Source organism: Podarcis tiliguerta (genome assembly GCF_965153285.1).
Source record: "Podarcis tiliguerta genome assembly, chromosome: 5".
Lineage (NCBI taxonomy): Eukaryota > Metazoa > Chordata > Lepidosauria > Squamata > Lacertidae > Podarcis > Podarcis tiliguerta.
This window is the reverse complement of record NC_139538.1, coordinates 77977332-77990686: the sequence shown is the minus strand read 5'-3', so window position 1 is coordinate 77990686 and position 13355 is coordinate 77977332. Positions and strand designations below refer to the sequence as shown.

Here is a 13355-nt window from a genome sequence, read left to right as displayed (position 1 = left end):
ACTACTACTACTACTACTACTAATTTATTTATACCCCACCCATCTGGCTGGCCTTCCCCAGCCACTCTGGGTGGCTTCCAACAAAATATTAATATACAGTAATGCTTCAGACATTAAAAGCTTCCCTAAACAGGGCTGCCTTCAGATGTCTTCTAAAAGTCTGGTAGTTGTTGTTTTTCTCTTTGATATCTGGTGGGAGGGTGTTCCGCAGGGCGGGTGCCACTATTGAGAAGGCCCTCTGCCTGGTTCCCTGTAACTTGGCTTCTCGCAGTGAGGGAACCACCAGAAGGCCCTTGGTGCTGGACCTCAGAGTCCAGCCTGAACGATGGGCGTGGAGATGCTCCTTCAGATGGGATGCTTCTTCCTCAGTCTTGACCTGAGGGACTCATGTAGTCCTTTGGCTAATCTAAAAGTTCCAAGCCTGAGGATGATCCTCAGAAGAGAAGAATCCCTGCCCCCTCCAATTTTTTTCTAGCTTTATCAAATCCGTTCTGTCATTTGTTGTATTACCTGAAGAAGAAAGGAACTCCACATTTGCTTCAAGTTTGAGGCTACACATTCCTGGCAGTCCCCCCTTTTCCACCATGAAGGAGGTATATAGTCTTTGAACTGGTTAGGCTTGGGGCATTTTCCTGGGGATTGGTTTCTGGGGCTTTCTGAGAGACTGCAGAACTGCTGCACGAGAGGAATTCAATTTTTACCCTGAAATAGATTTTGCCCCTTTTAAAAGAGCCAATTTCCAATGAAAAAAAATGGAAACTCACCTAAATACTCCCAGTCATAATGTACTTTAAGCCACATTAGAATACCGAATGCTTCTGTTGCTGGGAAAACCCTCTTGAAGACTGGCCTTGGGCTTTGTGATAACCAATGTTTCATAACATATTTGTGGCTGATTTCTTTAATTTCTACAGAGAGCTTTTAAGCACTTCACTTGCCTCATTTACATTTGAGATATGTGATACTCTTTGCAAAAAAGGCCTATGCTTCACTGGGGCTTGGGATGGGATCATGCCCTGTTTAAAAGTGTTAAGTTGTCATTTAAAAATTGGTTGTGACTGGCTGCAAACTTGATGTGTCTGCTTAGTTTGTTGTTCAGTATAAATATTCCTCAAGATAGAAAAGTAATGGAATGATGGTGAGATATGGAGGCAGTTAACTATACAAAAGAGAGCAAATATCTCTTGAATCACCATTTAGTAGGCCTGTGTTTTGAGGTTGAGCTATGAGGTAAGGATGGCTTGGAATAGCAAGACGATTTGTTTTTCTTTTATTAAGATTTGCAGTCTTGATTCTTGAGTACACACATGAAACTATCTGCCTCTGCTGAAAGGGAATAATTCTGTCTTCCTTTTGAAGCCTGTTAAACTTTCTGATCAGATAACAGAGAGATCCTGAATGTATTCCAACTCCTTTTATATTGCCATATAACTTGAATAAAACTAGCAGCAGAGCTTCTCCTGTCACCACTATAAAGTGTTTAATTGCTGGGTTTTCCTTTTTTGCTAGTTTTTCTCTTATTTATACCTCTTCTACACACTTCTAATGAATATAACTATGTAGTCAGCTTGTTTAGACTGCAATTCCAATTCAGATCCATTTGCCATGATCCTGGGCTCATCCAGGTGTGTTGGTATAATCTATGGAGGAAGTCTGCATGAACAAAATCTCCCAACATCCTATGAAGGCAGAGAATGCAATTTGTTCCATTTTGATCAAGCCCACACTGAAGATGAACATTGATCTGTTGGTTCTTGCACAGCAGTGGATTTTAAAGAACTTTTTCTTTCTTTCAAGGAAGACTTTTCTGAGCCAAATGGTGGTGTGTTCTGGTACTGTTCTTGTTGTGGTTTAGCATTCTTGGTATGGTTTGGGTTAAATTTCAAACCCGGAAGCCACAGCACCATCTTCTGTGCCAATTCTGCATGGAATGTTGCTTTCCGGGCTTGGTTTTTACAGCACTCGGCAAACACATTCTGTACTCAGGCGAAATCAGATCTCTTTGTCAGCTCCTGTCCTGCTGATTGTTTAGTGCCACTGAGATTCTTCTCCATGTTTTGTGTGCTTGTGCTGTTTCTAGGAGTATGGCTGTTGGAAGAGTTAACTCTAACTGCTGTTCTAAAGGTCATGCTTCCAAGGCATCATATCATCATTTCCATGCTGATCTTCAAGAGTTTGCACCGTATTCCATTCTTTTCCCAATGGAACGTTAAGACAAAATGGAGTTATATTTGATCTCACTTTCTCTCAAACATATTGTCAAAAAATTGAAATCTTTCTTTCCCCCCTTAATATCTCTAGATACAGGTTTGCCAAAATTTCTGTTTCTGTATCCTTCTCTTTTGGTGGCATCTCAGTCTATACTTTCCTTTTTACTTTAAAGCAACTAAATCATATAATATAGTCTCTGGGTTGTTTATTCCCTTTTGCACATATTACATTTACCCTAAGAGCATCCTTGATACCAATTAAACCTTCCTGGACCATCTGTGAACAAACTCTGAATGTTTCTTCTCCTTCTATGTTTTGTATTTAAGCAAGTTTTATTTCCAAACTACTTATAAATATCACTTTATGATTATTAGTTTAACCACCCTCAGTTTGCAAAACCACATGTGAGATGGGAATCTATTTCTTTGCATCCAGTTTTGCTTTGTGAGACATTTTTACCCCACACAGAGACATGGCAGTGCCATCTATTCACAGGCCAGTGCTGTGAGAAGCCATATGCTTTGATGGGTTTGATTTCAAAGTCTCTAAGCAAAGGTCTTGATAGCAAATTACATGGAATAATGATATCAGTCACTTTGGTATTATGGATCAGATCACAGATGGGAATGGTTAGAGATGCGTTTGAGTGCCTGCCAGTCTTTCATGAAAGAGGGGATCAAGTGAAATTTTCTATGTGAAGAGCAGAGCTCTCACTTTCCGCTGATAATCTTTTTCTCTGTGGAGTTACAAACATGGATACTGGGCTTGCACAGATCCTTGCTTTGGAACATTCTAGAACTAGGCTCGCGGGTTGGTCGGCAGCCTGCCACCAGCTTAGTTGTGCCACATTCAAGGCTGTGTGGCTCCTGCCTTCCATTTCAGCTTCTTTTGACTGCCACAGTAGTGACCAGAAAGCAAAAATGCTTAGGGTAACCTTGTTAACTATTCAGCATCTGTCAGTATGAGTGAAGGAAACAAAGGTCTGCATTGCCCTGATGCTAGAAATAAGACCATTTTCCATCCCAAGAGCTCAGTGGAATGATGGACAAGTGCTTCTCTGCTCAATTTGGAATTACCTCAAAATGTTCTTGGAGAACTCACTCTGTCTGTCTCTCAAAACAAAATAAGACACACATTCCCCACCCCCCGGTATTTCCCTGGGCCTCATAATACTGACAAAACTTTTTTCAGGGGTCTCTAGTGTGTTGCCTTCAGAAACTGGACTACAACAGCTGAGGGCACCAAAATCCTCCTAACTTTGTCGTAGTCCTAGAGAAAAGTTTCCAAACTGCCCCCCTCAAGCTGTAGGGAACATCCTGAGACTTGGGAATAAGGGGGCTGTGAAAATAGTCTGCAATAAGAATGGTAGCTCATTTATGTGCAGGGTGGGAGAGGATGTGTGAATCTGAGGCACACTTCCTTACCTCATGTGAGCCAGTCCTATGAGTATGGAGCATCTAAGATCAACTTATAATATGCAGTGTCTAGTGCATTGAGTGAGGTATAGCAGAAGAATTGCTGGCTATATACAGTGGTACTTCGGGTTAACTTAATTCATTCTGGAGGTCTGTTCTTAACCTGAAACTGTTCTTAACCTGAGGTACCACTTTAGCTAATGGGGCCTCCAGCTGCCACCGCTGCACAATTTCTGTTCTCAGCCTGAAGCAAAGTTCTTAACCCGAGGTACTATTTCTGGGTTAGCGGAGTCTGTAACCTGAAGTGTATGTAACCTGAGTTACCACTGTACTATAAATAATCTCATCTTTGAAACTATTAAAAAGAAACAGAAGCATTTCCAATAATAAATACTTTTTTCAGGGTTGATTAGTACAGGGAGAGAACACACCAGGTACAGTGGTACCTCGGGTTACAGACGCTTCAGGTTACAGACACTACGGGTTACAGACTCTGCTAACCCAGAACTAGTACCTTGGGTTAAGAACTTTACTTCAGGATGAGAACAGAAATTGCGTGCCAGCGGTGCAGCGGCAGTGGGAGGTCCCATTAGCTAAAGTGGTACTTCAGGTTAAGAACAGTTTCAGGTTAAGAACAGACTTCCGGAACAAATTAAGCTCTTAACCTGAGGTACCACTATATTTCTCTACTTTTGCAATAAACTTGGTTTAGAAGATCAGCTAGAACAGAAGTGATTTTTGAGCTGCGGCTCTTTTGAGGTTAACTTTGTCCCCTATTGGCGAACCAGATCCTGTATTTAGTGTGAAGTGTGCAATTCCTGAGTCATGCGTTCTTCATAAATCTGAAGTGTAAAAAACCTGGCCCAGTTGTCGCCAAACAGAGGTGTAAAAGCTTGAACAGAAATGAGCTATGGGGGTGTCAGTTGCAAGAAACATTATTATTTATTTTTAAAAAGCTGTTTTGGAGAATATTTAAAAAAAGAAGTTAAGAAAAAGAAGTTCAATAATGTGATATTTGTTTATAAATAGTGTTTAGAAAACTTTGGACAAATATCTGCTCACATAAAAGGCAACATGTGCCTAACAGCTATATTAGTAAAGCCCTTTTGGACCTTCTGCCTTGCGTTCATAGGCACAGTGAGCTTGTCGGAGGAGTGGGGGCCAAGGTGGAGAGAGTGATATAACACAAGACAACCTCTTGGGATTGAAATAGGCCACAACTTTTGTTGATTACAGATGCCAGTAGGCTTTGACAAAGGCATTGGCTATGTATCCAGAATAATATAAACCGCCTGCTGATCGATTGTACGTTAGGGTCACAGGGTTAAGGATCACCTTATGATGTATATCAGAGAGGTATTGGCACTATGGGGACTGGAGCACCTCCCCCTTCACCCACTGTCCTGGGGGTAACTTAAGCCTGCCCCTCTCCACCTTGACTAAGGATCCAACTCAATGCCTTATTCACCAAGTTGTGGCAGTTGCTATGTGTTAGGTGAAAAAACCCCAGACAGGCCCAATTTGTCTGGAGGGGAAATTCCTGCCTGGCCCCGAAAATGGCAGCTGGGATTTCCATAGCAACCTTATACCCCTGACCTGCCCGCTTACCTTTGGGCAGGGCTCAACATTCTGCACAGGGAGGAAGAGTGGGAAATCTAGCTCAGACTTAGCTGCCAGGTCTGGGCACAGTCCTCTTAAATGTCTAAGGAGTGGACCCAGTGGCGTAGCGTGGGGGGTGCAGGGGGGACCGGCCACACCGGGTGCAACATCTGGGGGGGAGCGCGCTCGCACTCGCAGCTCTCTGCCCCTACCTGGCTCACTCACTCTCTCTCACTGCAGTGCTGGCTGTGCGAATCCGATCCGAGCTGCCGGGTCGCCGCCCACTGTGGAGGGGAGGGTGCCAGGCGTGCGGTGTGGTGCGGAGAGAGAGCGAGGGACTATCTGGGGGAGGGACAGTGCAGCGGGGGGGGGGGCGCAAATTACCTGCCTTGCCCCCAGGTTAGGGGGTGCAAATTACTTGCCTTGCCCCGGGTGCTGACAACCCACGCTACGCCACTGAGTGGACCTAAGTGAAGGCAGGACGGGGAAGTCCTCACTCCAGTCCTCTGCTTGAGACCCATCCGCTGACCCACCCATGATTGGCTGGATCCAAGGGCAGGTTCCCATCAGTCTCATTGACCAGCAGAGGCGGCCATGACACCCCCTGCCGGCCATCTGGCGATTGCCCGGCTTAGTCATGGGCCGTGCCATGCCACGGCCGCCACTGCTTCCCACATAGGAGGTAAGCAAACTTCTGTGCTGGTCAGCATAGAAGCAGGACTGCACTGAGTAGCTCTGCCCATAGGCTTCACACAAAGTACCACCATCTATAGTGATGGAGCCTTCATGTATACATAAACATGACGCCTCCATCACAATAGTCAGGCTCTTAATGTGACTGCTAGGGGGCAGAAATACTCCGTGTGTCCCCACTTCTGTCTCGACCAACACAGGAGCAAGAACACCAGTTTAAATGTATTTCATAGAGAATCTGAACCATTTTAGTAATCTGATGAAGACTTGGGGGCTGGCTTAGATGGAGTGAGGACTCTTTTGGGAGATTCTGTAGGAGAGCACCGTTCTGTTCATAAGTTTCCTTGATGGGTGAAGACCCAGAAAAAAGATCCATTCCAAATTAAGTGCATGTTTAAATGTTTGATTTGTCAGATACAGGCAATGAATGACAAATCATGGTTCAGTTACATCTAGCAGTCTTTTGGTTCATAATGTTTGAGCTAGACATGGGGTAGCTGTCTAGTGGGTTAAAGAGATTGCCTGTTGGCTCACCTGAAAGGAAAATAAAAAAATTCCCAGCCATTTGTTACTTCTGTCTCTGATTGATGGGGAAATCTGCAGAAAGAGCTAAATACTATTTTGGGAACTACTAGATGAACTAGGTGCTACACTTATGATATGGGATAGTTCCAACATTCTTGCTGATAATTGCTGGCAACTGCTAAGGATGGAAGGAACTGTGTACTATTTAATGAGTATCTGCTAGTGATTAAAAACTATTCTCCTTGAGTTTTAACAGCTCCTGCAATGATTCCATACACACACACTCTGTAAATAATTGTAGCTTAGTTTTCGAATCGAATAACCTTTTTAATAGTCTTTCAAGAAATATACCCAGCTTCTAAAGATAATTAGCCACCAATTTATTAAATTTACTAACCATGTAATACGCCAACATCTTCTTAATTAGCCAGTCTTGCAAAATGCCAATAAATGTGTTTAATGATAATTTGCAATAGCACAGGGTTGCATCCTTAATGAATCTAAAGCATAGACTTTTTGTTCAGCCACCTAAAATAGCTAATAGCAGTAAGTGTCCTGACCTTTTAAAAGCTATGTTAGAGTACAGCCTCCACTGTCCCTAAACCCCTCACTTTGTAGCATTCTTGCTTTATATATCTGAGATGGCTGCTGAGGAACTGATTTATAGAGTGGACCTGGTCTTTTTATATTATTATTGTTGTTGTTATTATTATTATTATTATTATTATGTGTTCAACTTGTGTGTTTTTGTAGTCTTTTAATGTATTTGTGTCTGGAGAAGGATCTAACATGTTTACAGTGTATTTCCCTGAATATCCTATTCCCGGTCTGCCATCAAAAACTGAATAAACAGAAAAATTAATGAAAGCAAATAGGACCCTTGTTTTAGTAGGGGTGGTTCAAAATTCCCCCATACTGATAAACTGATACTAGTGCTAATTGCAGGCCCAGGGGCAGTACCCCAACTTCACCAGGTGCAGATGTGTTGTAGGTAAAAATGAATTCAGGACAGTTTATTGGGATTGAAATAACCACAAGAATTGATTACATACCCTCCAAGTGTCCTGATTTTCCAGGGACAGTTCTGGAATTATGAAAGCCATCTCGGCTTTTGATTTGACCCTGGAATGTCCCTATTTCCCTTGCCAGTGCTGCCATTGCTGAGCTCGTGAAGGAAGATGAGAAGGTGTTTGTCTCAGACGTGCCTTTAAGAGACGATTGTGTGTTTTCTTTTGTCTTTGTTTTTATTTAGACTAGCTTCTTTTATCTTATTGCATTATGGGGGAAAAAACTTTAATAAACTCCTATTTAAAAGGAGCAAATTAAAATAGAACTTTTTCTTCTGATCTCCTGCTGAGCAAAATATCACCAAATGCATATTTGAAACGAATGTATTGAAGTCCTGTATTCTATTGGATTACTGAGATAATGTATGTAAGGTGCCTTAAATACTTGGAATGTGCTAAATGGGTATTGTTTGCTACTACTATCAGGTCACACACATTGCCAAACCAGTGCTCTCAAAACCTTGTTTTCCATTCCAATATACTTTTTTTTTTAATTATCCCCTGCTCCCCCTGACACACACACATCCCTCACAGAAATAGCCAGTTTTGCCTATATTTAAATACCGTATATATATATATATATATATCTATATATATATATATATATCATGCAGAGATTAATATTTCCTGTAGTTGCACACATGAGAGGCAGAGCTGTAATGGAGAGTAAGAGAATCAGCCTTAAAATAACTTATGGCGCTGTGGGTAAAAGCCTCAGCGCCTAGGGCTTGCCGATCGAAAGGTCGGCGGTTCGAATCCCCGCAGCGGGGTGCGCTCCCGTTGTTCGGTCCCAGCGCCTGCCAACCTAGCAGTTCGAAAGCACTCCTGGGTGCAGGTAGATAAATAGGGACCGCTTACCAGCGGGAAGGTAAACAGCGTTTCCGTGTGCTGCGCTGGCTCGCCAGATGCAGCTTGTCACACTGGCCACGTGACCCGGAAGTGTCTGCGGACAGCGCTGGCTCCCGGCCTATAGAGTGAGATGAGCGCACAACCCTAGAGTCTGGCAAGACTGGCCCGAACGGGCAGGGGTACCTTTACCTTTTATACTATTTTTTTTAATTATCCCCTGCTCCCCCTGACACACACACATCCCTCACAGAAATAGCCAGTTTTGCCTATATTTAAATACCGTATAAAGAAATATATATATATATTTATCATGCAGAGATTAATATGTCCTGTAGTTAGTTGCACACATGAGAGGCAGAGCTGTAATGGAGAGTAAGAGAATCAGCCTTAAAATAACTTATAAGTAACATTTTAAGGCATGGAAAACCTTGACCCTGAGCGTCTTTCTTTCTTTCCAAGCTGTTTTGGGAAGCAATCAAGCTATTACTTACTTAGCTTGTGCTCTACACTTTTCACTAATGTGGGAGCTGCTGCTAGTTTTTTTGCACATTTTTGTAATGTTGTCGATATTGCGATGCAAGGCTGGTTCTCGCACACACTTGCATACTTGCTCATTGGGCATGTGTGAAGGAGCCATCACTGAATGAATGCCACAGATGGAACTTTCATATGGCTTCACAACTCTGCAAACAAAATGCTTTTCAACGGACTTGGCTCCCATTTGGCTACAAGTCAAGTGCTGAGTCATTTGCCCAGTTAATGCATCTGGTGTTCGCCCAGAAGGCAGGATTAATGTGCAAGCATCAATTATATTCACGTCTGTGTCCACCAGAAGCTGTGCACATGGGGCCTCTGCACATGAACTGAATCATTACATGAGCCTACATATGAGATGTCCCATCGATGGTGATGTAGATCAAAGCATCCAAAGGCTAATCTGCTAGTCCTTGACCTACTTGGATAGGAAATGGGACTAATTCATAACAATACAGATCTTTCATTTAATTAGATACGTTCTAAAGAGACTGGGCGAGGGACGCGGGTGGCGCTGTGGGTAAAACCTCAGTGCCTAGGACTTGCTGATCGTAAGGTCGGTGGTTCGAAACCCCGCAATGGGGTGAGCTCCTGTCGTTTGGTCCCAGCTCCTGCCCACCTAGCAGTTCGAAAGCACCCCTAAGTGCAAGTAGATAAATAGGTACCGCTTTACTGCGGGAAGGTAAACGGCGTTTCTGTGTGCTGTGCTGGTGTGGCTCGCCAGCTGCAGCTTCGTCACGCTGGCCACGTGACCCGGAAGTGTCTTCGGACAACGCCGGCTCCCAGCCTCTTGAGCGAGATGAGTGCGCAACCCTAGAGTCGGACACGACTGGCCCGTACGGGCAGGGGTACCTTTACCTAAAGAGACTGGGCAGACCTCTCAGTTGTGATACTGTGCATCATCTTCACATTTTGCAATACAGTTCTTGGCTCAAAAACATAATAACACCCACATAAAAATGCACATTTTAGGCTATTTTAAACAAGAAGTGAATTTTGTACAGTTGTAGATTGCAGATAGAGGATAGAACAGACTCATAAATGAAAACGTTCAAAACTGAGATGGAAAACTTATTTCCATCTCTAGGTGAGGACAGTACTATGATTAGTTGAATTTGTCAAAGGTTTTTCTCAGTTTGGGTCCAACTCATAATTTTCACATTTTTTTGCTGTTGAGGCTCAAATCCATATTTGAGGGCTTTTACAGAGCCGAGAAAAGGCTTAGATGAAAAATAAAATGTGGAGGGAACTTTTGAAAGCAAATTTTAAAACAGTTATGGGTGGCTTGTTTTTTAATAGTGGCAGCTGACCGTAATTTATCATCTTGGCCAAGAAAGTAATGCCATTCACTTTCCACAGCCTGTGATTTATAAGGAGATGTTTTCATGAGAAAAAGAATAATTAGATTAGTGCATGGAGAAGAAAAGGTAAATACACTTCTTTGACTCCACGTTTCTCAAGGTTGGTGCCCTCCAGATGTTCTGGTCCAGGGGTGCCAACCTGAATAAAATATTAGGGGAAGGGCAGGTAAGCCCCACCCTGCATAATTAGTCACATGATGCAACACATTCACTCTGTTTGAATGGCAATGCCCATCAACTTGGGGGGGACACACCCACAAATATATTTTGGACTACAGTTCCCATGCGCCTCAGCCAGTACAGCTGGTGACCAGGAAATTATGGAAGTTGTAGTTCAAAGCAGTAGGAGAGACCAGGCTGGGTGTAAACAGAGAAGTTATAGATATTACTTTTGAAAGATGAAAGTGTTCCTGATGTCTTCTGATACTAACATGCCTTTCAAGTAAGAATGGTGAAGGTTTGACAGGAATAGTGTAAATTTATTCCTCAATATATTTGCTCATCAGGAAGGCACGGGTTTCCTATTCTTGAACTCTCATGTGCTGTCTTATGATTACTAAATTCTGAACTGATGTTTTATATCATGCACCCCCAGCCTTCGGCCCTCCAGATGTTTTGGACTACAATTCCCATCATCCCTGACCACTGGTCCTGTTAGCTAGGGATCATGGGAGTTGTAGGCCAAAACATCTGGAGGGCCAAAGGCTGGGGATGCCTGTTTTATATTTTAACATTTAAAAGAATGAGAATAGGTCGTTTGCAGTTCCTACATGGTCTTTGCTTTATTGAAGAAAACCTGAAATTGTGTACATAGTAGTTGACTATTGCGGCCAGACCAAGGGCCTGGAAGTGAGGCATAAAGTTGAAAGGTGATGCTGTCTAGGAGGGTAGGGCAGAGACTTGTGTGTGACATCTTGTGCTAGGATGCAGATGAGCAGCGGTAGTTGGGGAGCGGGAAAGAAGCAAAGCAGGCAAACCTCTCAATCCAAGCAAAAAACAACCCCCCTGCCAGAAAGTATGGGAAAGAGGACGTGCTGCTGGTGCCCTCCACCAGGGGCAGACTTTGGTAATCTTTCATAATATGGCACCCTCTGTGAGCCCGAACCTTTGTGTCCCCAAATAGATCTTCTCAATTACGGATCTTCTCAATTTTGTGGCCTTTTGGCTCGGGGGAACTGCTCACACCACCCTAAATCCAGCACTTTCCTTTTGCTGGTGCCAGACTCTGCTACGGGAGAGTTAAGAGTGAGAAAGACTCTCTTCCCCCACTGAATTGTATTTAGATGACTATGGCCTCTTAGCGTGCAGCAAGGCTAGAGCTAGGAATGCAGCTTCCTGGCATTTTCATGTGTTTATTTTTGGTCTGTTGATTTTGATGTAACTCTGTACTTCTGAGTTCAGATTATTTTCTTGTAACTACTGAATTTATACTATGCTTATTTGAATTGTAGCAAGTTGTCTTTTCAAATGCAATGTTTTGAACTTTTCCTGTGGACCACTTTGGGGACAGCATTACAGTGGTACCTCGGGTTAAGTACTTAATTCGTTCTGGAGGTCCGTACTTAACCTGAAGCTGTTCTTAACCTGAAGCACCACTTTAGCTAATGGGGCCTCCTGCTGCTGCTGCACAGCTGCAGCACAATTTCTGTTCTCATCCTGAAGCAAAGTTCTTAACCTGAAGGACTATTTCTGGGTTAGCGGAGTCTGCAACCTGAAGCGTATGTAACCTGAAGCGTATGTAACCCGAGGTACCACTGTAGTGTGGAAAAGGCATATATAAACTGTACTGAACTGGAGAACTGGAGAAGGAGGCTGGAAACTTAGAATCCAGCAACACAAATTGAAAAGGAGATGTGGCGAGGAGAGAGGATGTGCTTTCCTATCACAAAGCACGAGGGAGAAAGTGATTAATGCTACTTGCCAAATGGAGATATTTTTAAACTGGGGGTGAGCCACAAGACTGCGATCCATGGTTCGCATTGAGCCAACAGTCTGCACAAGACCAAGAGAAAGGAAACAGAACAGAAAATAGCTAATGGTCTCTAGATAAAGGGAAAATGATTGCCCCATGACTGCCCTCACCCCAGTTCTAGTTCTTGACGTTTTTCTTTTTGGCGATACTGGGTTTTTTATTATTATTTATTTATTTTGCAAGAAACAGGCATGCAGCTTCAGAAAGATGAGAGTCTACATGAGATTATTCCTCAGGTGGCCCTGTGTGTCTGATTCTATTATGAGATTTAAAAATAACTACAACAAATGTTCACATAGTGTTTTTTACACAAGAGAGGCTTAGCTGTTGACCATTCAGTAGAGAACAAGTTCCATGCAATAGGGTACTTAGGGAGGCAAAATGTCCCATGAGCCTCTGAGTGCTTGCTACTTTTGTCACTATGCACTTATGTCTGCAGCCTAGATTGTAACTATACTGGATTATAACCATACAATCCCCCTCCTCTTCAAAGAAGTCCTCACTGTTATTGGGATGAGGTGTGATACTGTCAATGCAAAGCAAAGGAATTGTCCTTTGCATGGTAAAATCTTACTGGCTGCATAATAATTTCACTATTTCCAAGGTTATCTCCATAAACGTGCACTGGGTATAATTAAGCTTTAGTGATGCCACCATTAATTTTATTCTCCATGAGCATCTCAACAAGTGATTGAATAAGGCCTCTTATTAGATCTGTGGGGGAAAAGATGCAACTGGTTCAACATGCGATCCACACAATGATTGAGAATTGCATTATATGATTTACAGTATGCATGTTTACTCAGGGATGTGTGAGGAATTCAATACTGGCGATTTCTGGTGCGAACCGGCCTGATCTTCCCCTCTTGGACTAATGTGCAAATCAGAACTTAATTATCCAACAGTTTTCACACTTCCTCAGCAGCTTAAACATATAAAAAGATGTTTAGAAATACTGTTTTGAGTGCTAATATATTTACAAAATGCACATTTTAATATAATTGTTTTTTTTTGGGGGGGGGGGGTTGGCAGATAAATACAGAAAAGGGACAGAATGGATGGAAAAGAAACACAGGTAAGAAATAGATTAATAAATCACCCATCTTGACCTGGAAGTAAGTCTCACTGT

At 42.8% G+C, this 13355-nt stretch overlaps 1 protein-coding gene across 7 annotated transcripts in view; it reads left to right on the top strand.

The window, feature by feature from the left end:
* The window catches only part of LOC310677502 (uncharacterized protein), a 210839-nt gene that overhangs the window by 132185 nt on the left and 65299 nt on the right, over window positions 1–13355 (top strand). For 4 of the 7 annotated variants that reach the window (XR_014511196.1, XR_014511199.1, XR_014511200.1 and 1 more), the window contains one exon: window positions 13259–13301. The exons of the other annotated variants lie outside the window; for them this stretch is intronic. Coding sequence is in view for 1 of the 4 variants with exons in the window: in XM_083440658.1 (XP_083296784.1) it covers window positions 13259–13301 (43 nt within the window). In the remaining 3 variants the exon portion in view is untranslated. The remainder of the gene's footprint in view (window positions 1–13258; window positions 13302–13355) is intronic. 7 annotated transcript variants of the gene reach the window in all.